The sequence below is a fragment of the Panthera pardus genome, unplaced genomic scaffold, assembly GCF_024362965.1.
Source record: "Panthera pardus isolate Hobbes unplaced genomic scaffold, ASM2436296v1 HiC_scaffold_2, whole genome shotgun sequence".
NCBI classification, from domain to species: domain Eukaryota; kingdom Metazoa; phylum Chordata; class Mammalia; order Carnivora; family Felidae; genus Panthera; species Panthera pardus.
In genome coordinates this window covers 137,044,054-137,064,482 of record NW_026526765.1, presented here as the reverse complement: position 1 = coordinate 137,064,482, position 20,429 = coordinate 137,044,054, and the positions used below count along the sequence as shown (strand labels likewise).

General features: G+C 40.5%; 1 protein-coding gene across 9 annotated transcripts in view; it reads left to right on the top strand.

Annotated features, from left to right (window-relative positions):
- CSNK1G3 (casein kinase 1 gamma 3) overlaps positions 1-20,429 on the top strand; it is a 105,328-nt gene that overhangs the window by 78,670 nt on the left and 6,229 nt on the right. For 5 of the 9 annotated variants that reach the window (XM_019469534.2, XM_019469537.2, XM_019469532.2 and 2 more), the window contains exons 10-13: positions 455-550; positions 4,224-4,319; positions 13,698-13,804; positions 14,408-14,431. In XM_019469534.2, the coding sequence (XP_019325079.1) occupies positions 455-550; positions 4,224-4,319; positions 13,698-13,804; positions 14,408-14,431 (323 nt within the window). The remainder of the gene's footprint in view (positions 1-454; positions 551-4,223; positions 4,320-13,697; positions 13,805-14,407; positions 14,432-20,429) is intronic. The other 4 variants (XM_019469541.2, XM_019469540.2, XM_019469538.2 and 1 more) reach the window with 3 other exon arrangements.

The following is a 20,429-nucleotide window of genomic DNA, read 5'->3' as shown; positions in this document are numbered from 1 at the left end:
AAAATAAAAATTTTTGTAAGTCTCTCCTGTGCCAGAATATTGACAGTAAGCCATTTCATGACCTTATTTAAAAAAATCATTTCCTCAATTTTCTTAAAATAATTTATTGTGTTTATACATTAGCTTTGAAATTGAGAGACATGTACACATACACTTTCATTTTTTTTTTTTGATACGATAAAGTAACCTAAAAGTAAAGACAGCATTAGAAAGTCTTGTATTGATGTAAAAAAGTGAATGCTTGATAAAATATCTAAATATTTGGAAAACCCTCTAAAGAGTAACTGCGTTTCCCTTGTGTTAGCTTGTTATTTTTAATGACACAGTTCAAGGATGGTATCTTCTCTTCAGGCTTTAAGTGTCTTTAGTTTTTCCTTGATTTCCTTAAGCAGCTAAACGATTTTAAGTGAGACTTCTGAAATAGAGGGTATTGATGTTAACTATTGTATTGTAGCCTACTCCAGTGGGCGCCGTTCAGCAGGATCCTGCTCTGTCCTCAAACAGAGAAGCACATCAACACAGAGACAAGATGCAACAATCCAAAAATCAGGTTTGCTGCCCTTTCAGATTTGAAATGTCTAGATTTCCTTCTGTACTACCTTCTGAGAGCTTAAACATATTTGGTGGTTTACCATGCCCAGATGATAGCTTTATATGTGTGTGTATATGTGTGTGTGTGAGCGTATACACACATGTAGATAGATACCGAAGGATTGAAATACCTAGTTTTTCTTCAATAGACAAAAAACAGATTATATACACACCCATATTAAGGATTGAAGATACATAGATTTGCAACAAATAAACCTACTCTTTACTGTTTACTAGTTTCCCTGTTCACTGTTTACTAGTTTAAAAGTCACATGAAAATGTGTCATCATAAATTTCTAATTAGCAGTATAAGTTGGTATAAACTTTGAGAATATTTGATATTCTGTTAGAATGAAAGTATTTGGATATGCTGTTGGAATACATTGTAATAGCGGTTGGTATTTCTAACTATAGTCTGATTTAGTGGAAAGTAAGGAAAACAGTGTGACCTGTAAGAAGTTGTTGTGTAATGAGCGGTTAAGAGCTCACTCAGTCTCTGGAATTGGGTAGATCTGGATATGACTTGATCCTGGAGAAATTACTCTATCTTTCAAAGCCTCAGTTCTCTCTTCTGTGAAACAGAAATAGTGATTGTTAATTCCTAGCATAATAGTAAGCATTCAGTAAACCTCCACTCTCAAGGCTGTTATGATTATTATAATACACTCGTAAATAACTATGTTGCCAAGCAGTGTAAGCTCGATCACATGAAACATACTAATATAGTACCATGAAGGATCACTGAGTATGTGGCATCTATAGAAATTTTTTGGAGAAGATGGCTTTTGAGATGAGCCTGAAGAATGAAGGGAATTTTTAAAGGCAGATGAGGCACAAGGCCATTTTGGGGGAGAGTGAACAGGGTAAGATATGAAGCAGAAGTTGAAAAATGGAGAGTTTGAGGAATAGTGAGCTTTGCAGTTTGCTTGGAGCCGAGAGTAGGTTTGAGGCAAAGCGTAGAAGATAAACGGGCAGCGAAGAGTGTGTGTTTCCTGGGCAGGGTAATTGAAAGCTGTTGAAATTTTTGTAAGACGAAGCTTTATTTAACCCATCTTTGACCTGAAACATTTTGCTGATTTGGGTCTTTAGAATTTTCAGTTATAACCCTTTCTGGGGAAGGATCATGTTAACACATGATCCTTAGCCTTTCTTCCTCTTCTGTCTTTTATCCCACTGGAGTTCCATTGAGTTAAACAAGAGATGAAAATCAAAGGAAAGAACACAACTTATTAAAAATCATAGCAAAATAAAGTGCTCCATTTAGGGGATATTTAAAACCATTATGCTTTAACGTACAGCCACTTTAAAAAGAGTAGTTTTAGAATTTTGCCTTAGAAAAATTGGGACAGGAAATGGTCTTCTATAGAAGTTACTTCATATATAAATTACTACTCGTTAATAGCTTGAATACTCTGGTAAGGTGCTGCCTATAGAAAGAAATGGCTCCAAAGTCCAAACTTAGGGTTGGTGTTTTATAAATCACAATTAATTTCTCATTGGGATGAAGAGCAGTAATTCATGTTCTCTGGAAATCACTACTTGAGCTATTAGGTATCACAGTAAGTGAAGTTCTTATTGTCGAGTACAGTTAGATTGTAAGTATTTTCAAGTTTAAGTTCTATATGGTTTAGACTTGTCTTCCTAGCTAGATTGTGAGCTTACTGGGGGTAGGAACCATATTTGTGTGTGTGGAGTCCTTGTTGCACTAAATGTAGGGAGTCGAGTTTTGTTTTTTGTTTTGTGTTTTTTCAGGAAACCCTTTAGGGTAGCTTACATATTAAACTTGAAACCTGGCTATGCAGACTGTCATCATAATGGAAAACTCAAAAATGTTTCCTAAATACCTGTGAAGCAGTAGACAAATGTTTCAGTCCTGTGAGGAACCCAAAGTTGACAGTCGCAAAAGAACATGAAATTGAACGGCTGAAATGGCGTAATGTCCCCAGATACACAATTTGTAACCTGAAGTCGATGGTTGAAGTTGCAGGTTTCCTGAAATTTTAGACACAGTGTCAGGTGCGCGTGACAGTGGATTCTGAGGCGAGGCTGTCGATAGAGCTTTTACTGTCTTCTGAATGCAGTCCATGACCCTCTCATGTCACCTGTTGTTCTGGGCAGCATGGAGGTATTTGTCTCTATTTCAGCAGCATTTTCGTTCTTTCTTCTTCAGATTCATTCTTATCTAATTTATCTCAATTTAAGCTACACACCTGCTAGATTTGGGTCATGAACATGGAGGGTTTAATGAAAAGGCCGAGAACTCTTGTAATTGTTTTGATAGACATACTTCATGCCATCTCACACTTCGTACATAACTTGGCCTTGTACAGTTTGTTTGGGAAGCTTAGTGGTGGAACATTTATTCATTGTGCTCCTTGCACTTAACATCTCTTCCTGCCCAGGGTTGCTCTGGCTACTGATAGGCTCAGGCTCCCGACAGCCTAGTATACTCGGTGGATTGTGGCACGTTGTTCTTTTTTGTGGCAAGTTTTTCTTGACTTAGGTTGAAAAAGAGAGGAAGAAAGGAGGACTGAAGACTTGAGAACATGTGTAATTGTATTAAGGAGCTAGGTAGTACTATGGGCAGAGCAGAGCAGTTGGCTCTTGAGTTTGAATCCCTGCTGTATTTTGCAATTTCTGTGATCTTAGGCAAGTATTTAAAGTCTCAATCTCTTCATCATTAAAATGAGGATAATACTCTGTATCTCAAGATGAGATAACACCGACAAAGAAGCTAATGCAGAACCAAGTTGTAAAAGAATTTTAAATATTTTATCCCTTGCCCTTCTTTTTATTAGTGTCATCCACATTTTCCTGAAACGTACACATTGACCCCTCTTAAGCAACTCCTGATTCTGCTGGTAGATTATTAGTTTGTGGTTATTGCCATGCACGTTTGCCGAGTCATGTAAAAGCATCAAGAATTATCAGCCTGTCCTGGGAATGGGTTCCTTAATTTGAACCAGATAAAAAGAGGTGAAGGAAGCAAAGGGATTCATTGAATAAGTAGGAGTGTCAGTGAACAACAACAAAAAATTGCTCGTCATATACATTTAGTGTTTTCTCTAACACTGTTCCCTTTTCAGAGAGCTTTTCTGTTTTCTCATATTAACCTCACAATCAGAAACATGGTACTAAGCAAGAGAGAAAGATTTTTTAGGATCTAAGTACAGCTATTTAAGGACTATCTTTTTTAACATTGCTAGAAGTAGTCCCTCATCAGAAAACCAAGGGGGACCTCTACTGTAAGAAAATAATACTGGATGGCATCGTAGTACTTCTGTGATTTATTTGGAATGCTTTCTGGGGCACATCAATTTTTACCTCCCTGGTTCTTCGTTAACTTCACTTATAAAATTTAAGGGTGGAGCCCATGGTATCTCAAGTCCTTTCACTTCTAAATTCTATGGTTCTGTTTTACTTCTTGTGGTTGATCAATACCTAATAGTAGCCATTTAACTAAGAACCTCTCCACATCCAGTACGCAAAGGTAACTGCAGCTATGATTCAGAATAGTGAGGGTATTTTAAATTTCCTTTTATACATTTGTTTTCTCTATTATAAGGATGAGATGTTTAACATATTGGGTTTTTCTTCTTCCATGCATGCCACATGCATTAAATAAATGGCAGTCGGCAGACCACAGGGCAGCTTGGGACTCCCAGCAGGCAAATCCCCACCATTTGAGAGCTCACCTTGCAGCAGACAGACATGGTGGCTCGGTACAGGTATTTTCTGATTTTTGCATGAGTGATTATTTCCCAAATTTATACAACTAACCCTTTTTTGAAACTCATGGCATGACTTCATATCCTAATGAAAAACTTGTTGCTGAACTCTCCATAATCCTATTCCTTTGTATTTAACCAAAAAAGTGAAATTAACATGGCCTAGAAAGACCACCAGCGAGAGATACTACGATTTTACCTTTGTTCATTTTTGCAAGTATAATCAACAATAGTTAGGTAAGTCATACTCACAACAGGTTAGAAAGACAAACTGTATTGTGTGAAATATGTGTTAAGCTTGATTTTCCAATAATAAGCTCAGTCTTTTTTAATGTGTTAGGTAATAGAACACTTTCGTATCTTTTTTCCCTTTTGTTGATTTTGCCTTCTTCAAACTTAAGTCAGCTAAATAGATATGAAACTTTTCCGTCCTTCATACTCAGAATGTACTTTCTGATTAACTGGTCAAATAAACATGCCCTTAATTTTTATAAAGGTTTATTTTGTTTGTATTTGTAGAAAATAGCAGATGGAGAAAATAATTTCAAGGGCAAGTACTTATTGAATGCTCCCTTCAACTTTCTTTATAAAAATTTAAAACAGTCCTTCATTTATTTATTTATTTTTGATGTGTTCGTTCCCGGACCCGTTTTCTGTGCACTTAGAGATAGTTATATCTTGCCCTCTCATGCCCCCTAAATTTCCATCTTTTATGTGTATTGTAGAAAGAGAAAGGTTGCCAAGTCTTTTATTTCTTTTAAAATGCCAGCTTAAGGTAATTTAAATGCTGGTTTAAAGTAATTGAGATAACAAATGTTATCTCAGTCCATTTCAATTTAGAACTTTCTTTAAAAGTTTTGACTTTTTTCCTCCACGTATTTCCACTTGAATAATTTTCCATTATGCTTTACCAAATTTGCATTTTTCTTAGTGTGTATCTATATATATTTAGTTTATTGGAGCTCTGCTCTGGATTTTAGTCTTTCTTGCTTTGAATTCTAAAAATCCATTCTTGATTAAATCTCCTAAGTTCTCATGTTTTTCTCACATTAAATCTTAGAGGCAATTTAAATTACGTAACCCAGTATTTTTATAGAACTTTGGAGTATGTGGAACTTTCAGTCCTGCGTAACAGAGATATTTGAAGAGTTTATAAAAATTTAGACTGAGGGACTCAGAGACAAGGGTGCCTGAATTGTAAAACTTTATTATGACTCCAATTCATATCCTTGGAAAAGTTAATGGAGCAAATTACATTTAGTTTCATAACACAAACTGGATTGTGTATGTGTCTGTATATGTTTACACGTTTCTAAAATGTTCTTTGTTACAATAGCAGGTGTCTTGCTCAGTGTTCAGGGATGTCACAACAGTTAAGACACTATTAGAAAGCCTTCCCACCACTTCTGTACCATTACCACTCTTGTATTTTCTTAGTTTCTTTTTACTCTGTGGGATTCCCAGAGGTAGCTCATGGGATCTCTGGACAATCAAAGGGTGAATGAGTTTGATTGTGGGCTCATGACTCTGGTATTTTATGTTCTCTTTTTTCATATGTTCCCAAAGAGACGTTTCAACTCTGGTTCTTTCTCATCCCCTCTTCTTAAAGCTTCTCTTCCTACAGAGACTACATCTGGCTTTATCCTAATATGTAATAAGTGATCAGTTTTACTTCCTAGAATTCTGTATTCATAAGTAAAACAAAAAAATTTCACTATTTTCATTGACTTCCTGAATTTATTTTACAACACTATTTAAGCTGACATGATGGGACACTAAGCCAATTTGACTCCTGTGAAAAATTTACTAGCAGAGTAAGTAGGCTCATGCCTGAATCTTGTTCTATCCTAAAATATTGACTTCATTTATGCTCTGTGTCCTCCCCACTTAAAAAGTTGAAAAAGTTACAGCAGGACACTTGTGTAATTGGACTAATAAAATTGTAATCTAAAACTAGTAATAAGAGGAAAGAAAGGTGCCTAAAATCCGAGGTAACGTGATAATTATAATAAATGAATACTACGTTTGTTTCTGAACAAAGGAATCTTGTCTGATAAAGGGAAGAGATAAAGAGAAAAATCTTTTTGTTAATACACAAGTGTGAGGATAATTTGCCTTGAGATTTTTTGTGTGATGATCATTACATGACCCATTGGACAAAAGTTTCCAGTGTTGACTTCTTATGGCAAGTAAAAAATTGCCTTCAACAAATATTAAGGACATGTTATCTAGTAGTTTCTTAGGAAAGACGTTACCATAATAAGTAAAGAGCTCTCTGGTGATAAGTAAATACAGTACACATTTAGGATATTTGGAAGCAGAATCAAGAGTTACCCCAAGTGAGCGATTTGGGGCCCATGGCATTCATTCTGCACCTATCACTGCACCCTTTTCTTGGAACTCCGAACTGCTCTCAGCACGGCGCCACGGCGCCTCAAAGCATTCCAGGCTGCTTCCAGTTGACATGCAAGATGAAACCTCTTGCCATTTTGACCTACAGAAGGATCCTCACTTACTCATTATTTTGCATGTGCTTTGAATAGGAGCTGAATAGTGGAGTCCAAATGTGAACACCTGGTTTTTCCAGAATTACTATATGCATTACAGATCAAACAGATAGGTTGCCAAGTTGATTTCACTGTGTTTAAGAGCGCAAGCCCTGGAGTCAAATTCGAGTTACATTCTATGCCTTATATTATTCATCAGTAAAACGGAAACATGAATAACGCCTCTATCTCATTGTTTTGTCATGAGAACTTAAAAAGTATTTAGCATAGAAGGTGGGGCTTATGAAATACTATATACTAGAATAATCTGTTGCTTTTTCAGATTAAGAAACTTGATTAGTGTCTGGGAAGTGAAGTCTAGTGGTACAGCCCAAAGAACGCATTGTCAAAGTGGGATTTATCTAATTTTATTCAATATCTTTAGTGTAATCATATTAATTCACTGACCAGAAGGCTCCAGCTATACATTTGATAAACTTTTCCCACTTGAGAGATTAAAAATAATATTTAAGTATCTGAGGACTTTATTTTGCATCTGTTCTTGGCTTATATGTGTTTTGGGAAAGTTCCCAGGGCAGTCAGCTTGTGCCCCTTTCTGCTTCCTTTAGAATCCTTGGTAATAAATATGGCTGAGAAACTTAGACCCATTACTTCCAGTTTCTTGGCCATGACATCATTCTGCAAATTTATGTAAATGTCTACTGGGAGGTGCTAGGCACCCTGCTGGAGTCTTTGAATAAAAAGGAGGAGTAACAGATACAAGGTGCCTGTTCCCATGGACCTTTCAGTCGATGGGGAGGGTTAATTAAACAGGCCATGTGATAAGTGGAGAAAGTACAGGGCGCTCTAAGAACGTATAGGGAAGGACCTAATTTGGATTTTGTAGGTTTAGATTTCCTGGAAAAAGCAATCTCTTTTTTACCTGAATCTGTGTTTTCACCTGTTTTTAACGTGCAGAATCAGTAGGGGTTACCGGTTGAAGAAGGGAGAAGGGTCAAGGGAAGACGGTCCCAGGCAAGAAAACAACACATGTAAGGTTGTGCAGGAGAGAGAGGCTTTACACTAAGCCAATGACTACTGTCCATTCAAGCTGGTGTGTGTGTTGAGAAATGAGACTGAGAGGTGGTCAGCAGGAGAAAAATCATAAAGGACCTAACAGGTCCCGTTATTAAATTTGTACTTTATTTGAGAATGTTGGGTGGCCGTGAAGAGATAAGCAGGGTAACCCGATTAGTGTTTTTTTCTAAAGGAGACTTTTGCTGGAGACTAAACTGGAGGGAGGAGAAGTCTAAGGCAGGTCTGGCCGAGGGAAGTGATGGGCAGCGGAGATGAAAAGACGGAAGAGGTCTGGAGAGATACTTAGCAGGTAGAATCTAGTTTGGGGTGGGGGCTGAGGGAGGAGGTAATGTCATTTAGCCCTTTTTGATCCCTTTCTGCCTGGCGAACCAGGATCTCCAAAATGAGCTTTTATTTATTTTTTATTTATTTTTAAAAATTTTATTTACAGAGAGAATGCGCAAGCAGGGGAGAGGCAGAGAGAGGGAGAGAGAGAGAGAAAAATCCTAATCTTCACTGTCAACACAGAGCCCGATTCAGAACTCGATCTCACAAACCGTGAGATCGTGACCTGAGCAGAAATCGAGTCGGATGCCTACCCCACTGAGCCACCCAGGCGCCTCCAAAATGAGGTTTTAAAATGTACCACTGGCAGCAGGCAGTGCTCCTATCGCATCCCATGGGAGCCATGCCAGTGGCTGTAGCATGACTCCCTGGACACCAGGCCACCTGAGAGCCTGGTCTGGAGAGTGGACAGGTGGTTTCTGCCAGAGGGAGGAAGACAAACGGTAAGGGGGCTCCTGGCAAAGTACGTGAGATGGCGCAGCTCCTAATGGTTTGGAAATCTCCTCTAGTTGTACAGCCTTGCGTTGCAGTTAAGGAACTCCATGGCTCCGTCCCCCTCCACCCCCCGACCAGGGGGGAAGGCCAGAACCGCAAACAGTGCTGCTGTGTGGTGCAGCCAGGTCCCGGGGATGGCCACGAAAGTGTGACAATTGTCGTACCGGGCGCTGTGATGTTGTAGTCAGCGTGACTCGAAAAATACAAATGCAGGTGATGATAGCAGGAAAGAGACAAGTGTCTTTTGACAAGGTAACACGTATGGTTACAAGTCTCAGGAGTCAGTACCACATCGCAGTCAGTCCTCCGTTGTGCCCGTCGTGAATACTGATCTGTCTAAAACACTGCAAATAACCAGTGTCAGCTTTCTTCATCAAATCTTTCAAAATACGGAGGTACTGACAAGGGGGAGGAATGAGTGACCAGTACAGTCCTATCTTTCTGTCCTGTTTTCCAGGGCACTGAAATCTGCTAGGGGGAGGTTGTGCAGGGAGAGTAGTGTGCCTTCAGGAGATAAATCATTTCCAGCTCAGCTCCTGCCGTTTATCTCAGGAGACTCTTTGTCCCGGTGCCACTGGGGTAAATCCGCATTACAGGTTTACTTTCAGATTCTGCTACCATAACATTTCCAGTAACATCTCCAGAGCCTCGAGTACTCAAAGAGTAGAGGGCTCTGCTTAGGACTTGCATCAGCGGAAGTGAGATTGAAATCCATTTTGGTGCATCTTTGCTGAAAGTCCGTGAGGATGTCCCTGTGCCTTCAGGATGTCAGTTGGAAATATCAAGAACACCAGTTAGAACTGTCGCTCTAGATTTTTTAGAATATGTAAGAATGTTGGTTCATGTGGTAGGTGTGAACCCTGACCAGGGTCCAGTGATCTCTTTGGAAATTGTTCTAAACTATGTCTTCATTTCTTAGTGTGCCTTCTTACAGATGACTTTTAGAAAAAGCTTAGGGCGTAAGTGAGATATATAACATTTCAATATTTCTAGTATATTTACTGGCTGGATGGAGATCTGGTTAATGAAGACAGAGAGCCTGTACTATGCACCTGGCAGCATGCTTACCATAACTCAGATAGAAATTAGGAAGGTGGTAGTATAACTCGTTTGTATGAAGTCACTGGATTTGGAAAGTAAATAAATTGGCCTTCTAAAGTCATTGATGACAAAGGTAGCGTGTGTTGTCTTTGTACTCAAAAGTCTATGAGAAGGACTTCTTTTGGAATCCGGTATAGTGGGCAGCCCTTAAGTGAACCATCAGTTATCTCCCACACTTAGCTGCAGGCTGTTTCCACATTGTCTCCCCTTAAACTCTGCTTCATCTGGTTGCCTTGTTATTTCTTTTATTTTTCTGTAACCTCTTAAAATAAAAATTAGAGTGAGTTTCTTATCACCGTGAGACTATCAGAGAACATTCCTTTAAGAACAGCAAGAACAAAACACCCTGTAAAACACCTGAGTTATTTTTCCAAATGTCAGACTTGAAAGCAGCTGTCATCTTAGATACACTTTTGTTACAAAAAATCAGCCATTGGACGCTCATATTTTGTGGACTTGTAGGTAGGTTCTAGTTCAAGTTATAATTCTAGAAATGTCACATAAATGAAATCATTCTTTAGAATTTGGTTGATAAAAATCATTTGTGTATATGTGATCGATTTAGGTCTCCAGGAATATAATGACCTAGCATTTATAATACTATGTCTTTGGGGATTTTTTTGTGGTGTTTTGTTTTTTTGTAAAATCCCCCTTTGCCAAAAGACCTTAGTTTTCTTAAGTGAAAATTTTACTGCCCTGACATACTCTTATGTCACTGGTATTAAGTAGGCTGCTTTTATAGGAGAACTCTGTTACCATGTTGCTTCTCTTCTTAGCCTGGGATGTTAGCCTCTACTTACAGAGTTAGGGAATCTGGGAAAGCAAAGAAAAATTACATTAAAGAAGGACATAATGGAAGATGTCATTTCCTTCTCGTCTGGATCTGGTTGACCACGTGGAATGAGATTGGAAACATTTCAGTAGAATAAAGCTTATTAGAGTCAGGTATGACTTTGTGTGAACGGAAGTAAGTCGGATTGTATAGTCAGCATGCTCTTACAGTTGCTCTTGCTGGAAATTTAGAATACGTGAGGTGTAAATTTTCAATTATGCCACTTAAAGTAAGGGAAGACATGTTCGAGGAGCTGCCTGTAGGTTGAGACGGGACCCGTCCAAGTGTCTAGGGCTCTGGAACACAGACAAGGAAGAGAAACCTGTGACTATTACGTGGAGAGAAGAGCAGTGGAAATTGTTCAGTGAACTGTTTATCTTCTGTATGCAAAGCATCCTGAAAATTACAGATAGTGGCGAGTACAAGAGTGTAAGATAAGAATCCTGCTCTCCTTTGTAATTCAGTGTAGGAACTCTGACGTTGTAAAAATTAAGAATAAAGAGCTTAATTACATTTGATAATTAGAGCAAATAGCGACTGTTACGTGTTTTCAGAAAGAGGGAGAAATAAAGAGAAAAAATTGCCTTGGAACTCAGTAGAATGCCAGGAAGGAGGAAGCTGGTGTCTCAACAGAGGGGCAGACTTAGAAACAAATAGGAGTGTTCCTCTCCTTGGGTTGGTTGTCTCTGAAGATGACCTGGGTGGTTTTTGTGTGTTTTTCAACCGTGGCCACAAATGTAGTGTTCATTTGTAGGTAGTAGGTCCACATAGGATATAGGAACCTCAGCCTCCATGATTCCTGCGTTAATCTAGATTTGTAGGTTGACGCATAGTTGCTTTTCCTGGCATGTCGTGACCTCTTATTAAGAACATGTGAACTAGTGAAGTTTCAGTAAAATGGGGGCTCTGTAAATGGACCCAGTAGCCAGCTGTCAATGTGGTGTCCAGGCCCATGATACGTTAACATTATTTTTCTTACGACGAGGTCAGGTGGGGGAAGCAGCAGCCTGATTCTTCGGTTTTGAGCCTGGAGTCCAGTCTGGGAAGATGGTAGGGGTTACTGGAAATTGGAACCATAGATACAGGAAGAGAAGCACATTTAAGAGGGAGTATGAGAGGTTCGATTCTGGAAGTACTGAGTTTGAGGTACCGAACTTGGTCTGAGTGAGTGTGTGGGTCAGTGGTTGGCTCAGCAGGTGCTTTACGTAGGGGTTGTGGCTGAAGCCACGAATGCAGGCAACACTGGCAGAGTAGTGGTGGCCGCCATTCATGGAGCTCGTATTACATGCCTGTCACTGCGGTTTACATAGCGATTCCGTTTCATCCCCATATCAGTCTTGTTAAATAGATATTCCTGTTTCCCATTTCATAGTTGAGCACACTGAAGTTCAGCACGATGACATATCTTTCCTGGGTTGCACAGCTGTTAGAGCTAACTTTTGTTTCTAGACCCATCTTACTCTAAAGTACCAACTGGTGCTAAGTGATACAGAAATGTACAGGAAAATGCGGACCGAGCAAAGAGCAATTGAATCTATTTTCTAGGAATCGGTAACCTTTAAGAGCAATCTTAATAGAAATCTGATGTAGGGACAGAGTACAGATTGTAGGAAGTTAAGGAATGAGCGAATGGCAGATGAAAGTGTTAAGACTGTTGTTTTGAAGAAGTTTAGGGGAAAGCAAGAAATAGGATAGTAAGATGACTTTGTACGACCAAGAGGATTGGGGAGAATGTGGGTGTTTTGCCATGATTTTTATTTTGTTTCAGGATTTCACTCATCGTTGCATGCATTCATTCATTTATTTCAACAAATATGTATTGACTTCTTATTCTGTGCCAGGTGTAGCGGGTAGATATAGAAGGGAGCAGTACAAAATTCTTGCTGTCATGGAGCAGGAGGAGGTGGGAGTGGGTGTCAGTCCACATAATCAGAGGATCACCTCTGAGTAAATGCTATACAAAGAGTTAGCAGTAGAGTATAACGTGACATAGTGTGTCTGAATGGAAATCTTAGATTGTGTGACGGAAAAGGCCTGCTTTAGAAATGTTCTCTGAGAATCTGAAAGATAGGAGAATGGCCATTGAGCAGGAAGAGAGTTCAGGCATTGAGATGATACCAAAGCCTTAAGGCAGGAATAAGTTTGACATACTGGATGGAGGCTAGTGAACAAAGGAAAAGGTAATAGGAGGTCAAGGGGTAGGCAGGGTTCAGACTTGGCGCTTTGTAAATTGGGGTAAAGAATATGGATCTTTATTTTAAGTGAAACGGGAGGTTGACCCTTGAAAAGATTCAAGCAGATAATTATATGTGATCTGATTTCCATCTTAAAATGAGCGCTCCGGTTGTCATGTGGCCCGTCCATTAATGGAGGGTAGGGACAGGTGAAAGCAGGACTAGTTAATAGGTTGTTGCTCTCATATCCACAAGAGATCATTGAGGTGGCCTGAACCACAGCCCTGGTGGTAATAGAGGTGGCCAGAACTGATTCGTCTGGGGCTGTGTTTTGAGGGAGGATTTAACAGGCCTCGCTGATGGATGAAATGTAGGGTTTCAGTCTGAGAGTGGAATCACAGTGACTCCTGGATCAGGGGCCTGACCAGCCAGGTGAAGGAGTCGGCAGGAGGCGAGGGAGACCCATGCAGGGGGTGCAGACAGAAACACAAGGTCTGTCGGAAGGAGCTGTATGGATGTTCACAAAGGGACCAGTTAATGCCGTAGCCAGGTGCCTAGGGAGATGGGCACACCTGGGGGAACTGATGGGACTGGAGCACAGGAATTAGCCTTAAAAATAGAGGCAAAGAGACAAGACAGAAATTTCAAGATGAAAAGGGAGTTAGTTGGAAAAGCCAATATTGGATAGCCTTGATTTTTCATACAGTATTAGACCTGTTACTTTATTCAGTTATGAACAACTCAACTACATACTAATTGTTTTGTGTTCTTCGTATTAACTTTCTAATTTGCATACTTTAATCTTAATTTTTATCATTGTATAATCTGTTACTTTGTGTATATGTAATTTTTTTTTTCTTTTCGGCAGGTTGTAAGTTCGACAAATGGAGAGTTAAACACAGATGACCCCACCGCAGGACGTTCAAATGCACCCATCACAGCCCCTACGGAAGTAGAAGTGATGGATGAAACCAAGTACGGATTTGTTTTCCTTCTTTGTTCTTAAACTATGCATGTTTGAGAATTATAGTCATATACAAGTATTCCTGGAGACTTTTTTTAAGGGAATAGGTGCATGCAAAACAAGTGATATTTGTAGTTATTTTAACCACTAAGTTGAAACTAGTGCTATTTCAGTAAATAAGTTTTACAATACAAAAATAATTATTTAGGAACTGTGCTCAATTTCTTACTTAGAATTAACAGCCTGTTTTTAGCATTTTATTTTTAGGAGCGTTGATGCATGAAAATTATTTCCATAGGATAGATGCTTGTTTTTTTCTGTAAGCATAAGAATATTAATTTTATAGTATGCTGCATGTGTTCATGTTAGTTTCACAGTAGTTCTTCTATGAATGTAAATGATAAAGCTGCTTGGAAAAAAATTAAGCATGAAAAACAATGTGATGTTTTCAATGTGGGCTACTTCTGATGATCTCTTTCTCTCTCTCTCTCTCTCCCTCCCCCCCCACTCCCTCTCCCTCCCTTTCTCTCTCTTTTTTCCTTGTATTTTTTTTCTTTTTCTTTTTCTTTTTCTTTCTTTCTTTCTTTTCTTTTTTTTTTTTTTTTTGTGTATAGCTGCCAGAAAGTGTTGAACATGTGGTGAGTTTGCAAGTGTAGGCAGGCAGAAATAGCTCCCTTGACTGTCATTTCAAAGATTTTTGCTTTTTTAAAAAACATACCTTTCAACATAGAAATTATAATTGGTAAAAGTTGTTCAAAAACATTTGGTGTCATTTATTTGAGGTCTGAAAAGCAAGAAATAATTGTTTGAGGAGCTCTTTTGCCTGCTGCAACTTTTTTTTTTTTTTTTTTTTTTGCTTTAAGTGACATAGACTTGGGGGCACTTTTTAATTGAGTAGTTGATAACACCCACTCTGCTTGTGCTTGTGCATTTGTTTTGTAACACAGAGGCTTTATTTGCTGTTTAAACAGAAGGAAGTTTGAGTTTTAAGCTCTCTCTTTTCCTGTTTGTAATTTTTAATTCCCGTAGCAGATCACCCACCCTCACCCCTGTAGTGTCACTAAAACCATATGTCATTTACTAATTGTGTTGCCATTGAGTATACATGGAATACACTGATACATTTCATGATTAACTCTAGAGAGAGAGTGTTAGGGAAGTCCTCATCTAAATACTTCCTGCTACATGCAGATATTATGAAAAAAAAATTCTGTTAGTTGAATTAATGTTGAATTTAAACTATCCTCTGCTTTTTTCTTTTTTCTAGTCCTAATGCCATGTTTAAAATGTTCCTCTTAGGGCACCTGTGTGGCTTAGTCCATTAAGCATCCGACTCTTGGTTTTGGCTCAGGTCATAGTCTCATGGTTCATGGGTTCGAGCCCCATGTCGGGCTCTGTGCTGACAGCTCAGAGCCTGGAGCCTGCTTCGGATTCTCTGCCCCTCCCCTGCTTATACTCACTCTCTCTCCCTCTCTCCCTCTCTCAAAAATAAATAAAAGCATTAAAAAAAAAAATTTTTTAAAGTAAATAGAATGCTCCTCTTAGGGCACCTGGGTGGCTTATTCGGTTAACTCTTTGACTCTTGGTTTCTGCCCAGGTCAAGATATCACGGCTTTATGGGTTCAAGCCCCACGTTGGACTCTGCGCTGGCAGCGGGGAGACTGCTTGGGATTCTCCCTCTCTCCCCCTGTCTCTGTCCCTCCCCCCACTCACGCCGTGTCTGTCTCTCTCAAAATAGATAAATAAATTGAAAAAAAAAAAAAAAGATCTTGGGGCACCTGAGTGGCTCAGTCGGTTAAGTGTCCGACTTTGGCTCAGATCATGATCTCAAGTTTTGTGAGTTTGAACCTCGCCTTGGGCTCTGTGCTGACAGCTCGGAGCCTGGAGCCTGCTTCAAGTTCTGTGTCTCCCGCTCTCTCTGCCCCTCCGTTGCTTACGTGTGTGCACGCTGTCTCTCTCTCACACAAAAATATTAAACATTAAAAAGAAATTTTTAAATATGTTCCTCTTAGTTTTCAGGACAAATTTTGAGTCCACCTGGGGGTAAATAAAGAAAGTTCCTTAGATTAGTAAATTTTGGAACATTCTTTTCATATCCGAGAGGAACCTTACATAAATTTCAGAACAATGCTTATTTGCTGGCTGCAAGATCAGGAAACTTCTTTTGTGAATATTTCTTTTTCAAGAGCCGTAGTGATCAAGTATCCATTTTTATCACTTGTGACTATGGCCCTTATTGACAGTCTGACTTATTTTAGTGGATTTGAGGGTATAATTAGCTACATACTTGGGCACTTTTACCTCAAGAATAAAAACCGCAGTTGATGTTTGTGCAGACGTAAGCTCACTTACAAAAGTAGGGTGGCAATGTGTCACGGTGGGGAGCACGTGTCCTGTGCAGGCAAGCACAGGCTGTAGAACCCTGCTTGTGTCACAGTTACCTTCTTGAAGTGTACTTCTTGTTCTGCAGAACGAGCCTATGAATACCTCCTTCGTAGGCTGTTGAGGAAACGAATGGGGATAAAGCACCGCTTGTTTGTCTGGTGCGTGGAGGGGGCTCCGTAACTATCCCCACCCTATTTATTCCTCCGCTTCCGGCTGCCAGTGACCTTCCCCATCTCTGTGTTCTCAGCTGTGTGCTTCTTCCATCAGTGTCTCATATTTTCACTTCCATACCCACCCTCTTCGCTGAGACTGGCCGTTCTGTGCACACGTCGTGCCAGACACCTGCTTTTAGCCAAATCGATGACCTTTTCCCGGTTTATTTAATCACCAGTTACACTGCTTGGATTTTAGAATATCTGAAACTCCTTGCCCTTAAGTCGATTGCACACCAGCAGGGAGGATTGCAGTGTATCCGCATGCATATGTAATTTGTACATGATAACTACCATGAAAAGGTATAAAAAACCTGTAAGGGCTTACAAAGAAAAGGCTTACTTACTGCCAGGGTGATCAGAGCACTCTTTCTGGAGGTGGCTTGGAAGAATGGCATGGTGATTTATTTCACTGGGATGGGTGTGGGTGTATATGTTGTAGGTTTGCGTTTCTATCTGTAGGTGTTAGAAGATGAGAAAAAAAGCAAGTGTTGTGGGAAGGTTCTTCCTGAAGGAAGGGTCCTCCGTTGCCTGGAGATTTGAGTCCAGGTTCCTTGGCATGGTTGGCCCCAGGCCCTTCATCCCCCTCCTAGTCTGGCCTCTGCTCATCCTGGCCAGCCCCATTCTCCATTTTGAACACTATTCTGTGGGTTCTTTCAGTCTGCTGTCGGTATATTGTTCTCTTGACCTCTCTCCAGCTTCTTGAAACTTCTTGAATTTCTTGAAAGCAAGACCTTTTTCATCTTCAGATCCCCAGTGCCTAAGACAGGATGATGAGTTGTTACTAGATAATTGCAATTACATAATGTGGTGTATCCATACAATGGACTGACCATTGTTTGCTGGCCACGTACAACACCGAAATCAGGCACGTGATGCTAAGTGAAAGAAGCCAGGCACAAAAAATACCCCAGGATTCCATTTTTGTGAAATGTCCAGATAGGTCAATCAAGAGAGGAATCCAGTCATTGCCCAGGGCAGGGGAGAGGGGGCGGGAGTGACTGCTGATAGGTGAGGCTGTGCGGTTTCTTTTGAAGGCAGTGAAAATGTTTTCAGGTTTGATTGTGGTGACAGACGCAGGGCTCTTTGAATATATTAGAAACCACTGAATTGTACGCTTTAAAAGGGTGAGCTGTATGAGATTTGAGTTGTATCTTAATAAAGCAGTTATTTAAAAAAAAAAAAATGGATAGCAACCCATGATTTCAGTAAAGCCTTCCTGCAGACGGGCCACAGAAATCCTCTGAACTTCCCTGCCTCTTCACTGGCTAAAAACTCTTTCAACACCTCGCATTGGTTTCCCTTTAATCAGGGTGACTGTTACATTCATACCTTCTTAGTCTGTAGTGAAGACACGTGAGTGTGTTTTTTCCTAAATTGCATCACCTGTCGAGAATTCTCTTCCACACTGCGTTTCCAGCTTCCCTCTTTCTTCTTCTCTGTGACTGACAGAGATCGCCCTCACCCCACCCTATTGATTATAATTTATTTTACATTGGGCATTTTATTTATTTTTGAGTATTTATTTTGAGAGAGAGAGAGAGAGAGAGAGAGAACAGGGGAGGGGCAGAGAGAGAATCTCAAGCGGGTTCTGCACCGTTAGTGTGGAAGCCAACTTGGGGCTCGAACTCACAAACGGTGAGATCATGACCTGAGCCGAAATCAGGAGTCAGACGCTCAACCGACTGAGCCACCCGGTGCCTCTGGACATTTTCGAGTCTCGAGGTTCGATACGTGATTTCCCAATGATGGAAATTACACTGTTGTCCAGCACATTAAATGGCTCCTTCGTTAGTGATGAGATTTCACTTTCTTCTCTGCATCAGAGAGTTTTTTGTTTCTTTTTCAAGTTCGGTGATACAAATGGTAGCACCCTTATCTTTCCCTCCAGGAATTTAGGAACACAAGGCTTCTTCTGGTTTAGTTACTGACTTTTTAAGTATTATGCCAATGTATTTTTTCATCTCCTTTGCTGTCTTTCCCTTTTGCAACATTTGCCGAACAGTTACTGCATATCTGGTAATGTCATGATGAGGAGGAGAAGTCAAGGCCCTGCTGTTCCCTTAGAAAAGAGAGCAAGTACCCAGTAACTGTCAGGTGGTAGTCCTCAGTCCTGGCTTCGAATCACAAGCATCTGGGGAGTTTGCAGAATAGGCCAGCCCTCAGGCTGTGCTATCAGTTTCCGATTTCATTGGTCTGTGGTGGGGGTCCGGTTGGCAGTACTTTTACAATGCTTGGAAGCTGATTCTAAGGAGCAACCAGGATTGAGAATCATTGGCCTAATACAAGGTATTCCAGGATTGGCCTCTAGGATATGGTGTTACTGGATTGAAGAGACTGGAGTGTGCACTTCCAGCTGAGAGATCAGAGACATCTTCCTGGGTAAGGGCACATGGGTCCCGGTTTTCGAAGATGAGTAGGTTTGGCAAAGGAGTTGGATGCAGGAGACAGGGAGAAGTGGCCGAGCAGCACGGGAGCGAGGAAAGAATGAGGCAGGTGAGAGGAGTAACCCAGGCATGTACAGAGTGTGTGAACGCATCACAGTGGGAAGTCGTCTAAGTGCCTCATCGCAAAGGACTTTTGTAGGCAAGTAAAAAAAAAAAAAAAAAAAGACGTGATCGGTTCTCAAGACAGACGAGCAAGCTGTGGGTTTTAAGCCAAGAAATGGTACCATCAGATCGAGCCTTGAGGCATTTAGTTGGGCAGCACTTTTGAGGCTTATGTCATTTCCTGGGGCTCATTACATTCTATAAAATCCATCCGCCCTCCCTCCTCCCTCCCTTGTATCGTATGGGCTGCCTGGACAGGAAGCTTGATGCAAGGTGAGACCAAGAGGGGAGTGGAAATAGATTGGAACCCCATTGTAAGAGCCGTGTGGGCTTAACATCTAGACCGTGGAGAACCATGGGTGAGATAGTAAAGGCAAAGGGCAAGGTCATCTCTAGGAGACAAGTTTGGATGATACACTGGGGAGAAGAAGAGACTTAGCCTGGACGTGTGTTAAGAAGCTCTTAGCAGTGGTGGAGGCCACAGGTTCTGGAGTAAGCTGGCACGAGAGGATGGCCCAACTTTGAAAGTCATTTCAGACTTGAGGGACCGATTGCCCCTGGATGGAGAGGAAGAAGTTGAAACTGAGGATAGATCCGTGGTTCCCAGTTAGTGTGGTTTTGTGGATGGACATGGGCTTCTGTCTAAACTCTTCTTGCTTAACTGGTCAGTTCGCATGTTTTCCATAAGGGATCCAGATATATGAAAGTACGTTTCATTTATAGATCTGAAGGGAGAAAATCCTTTGTCAAGGAATTAAAGATACGTGTATACTCATCGACCCCGATAAGGAGAGCCTAGGCTCCAGAGTCCTAAGTGGGATGGGTCCAGCAGGTACAACACAGTCTCGCAACCGAAGGTGGAGACAGTGAGTTACTGCTGAAGGGACAGGTAGGAACTTCAGATCCAGACAGAGCAACATGGGTCATTTTCTGGGTAGATGTAAGAAGAAAGGATATGATGTGAATCTCGGAAGACAGTCACATCCTAGAGGAAGCAAAAAGGCATTGAATAAAGGGGAATTGGCGGTATAATGTCCCAAGCAATGCCTTGTCCCTTGTGTTTTCCTCATAGTTGAGGACTTTGATCCATTATGATTTCCCGTTTACTACCTAAACAGTATTTATAGCGACAACCCTCAAGTTCATCGGAAGCAGCATTTACCATTTATTTCCAAAGAATTTAAGAGTAGAGGTGTGGCTTCAACGCTTTTAGGCTAGCTATGGAATCATGTGAGAAGCATGAGCCTGACCTGGGAGAGCATATTAGCTTGCTGGAACCACATAGGCATAACCAAGAAAGAGCCAAGAAAAAAAGAAGCATTGACAAGAACATGATTTAAATGTCTGGTAAGCTTAATCCATTTCCCCAGGGTTGTCAAGAGTGGAGATCTGAAGAGACTGCAAATGAGGTGTAGACTAATAACATAAGAAAATAGAGCCCCTGAGCAGCCTGGACAAAAAATGGACTTAAAAAATGTAAGGGTGTGGCT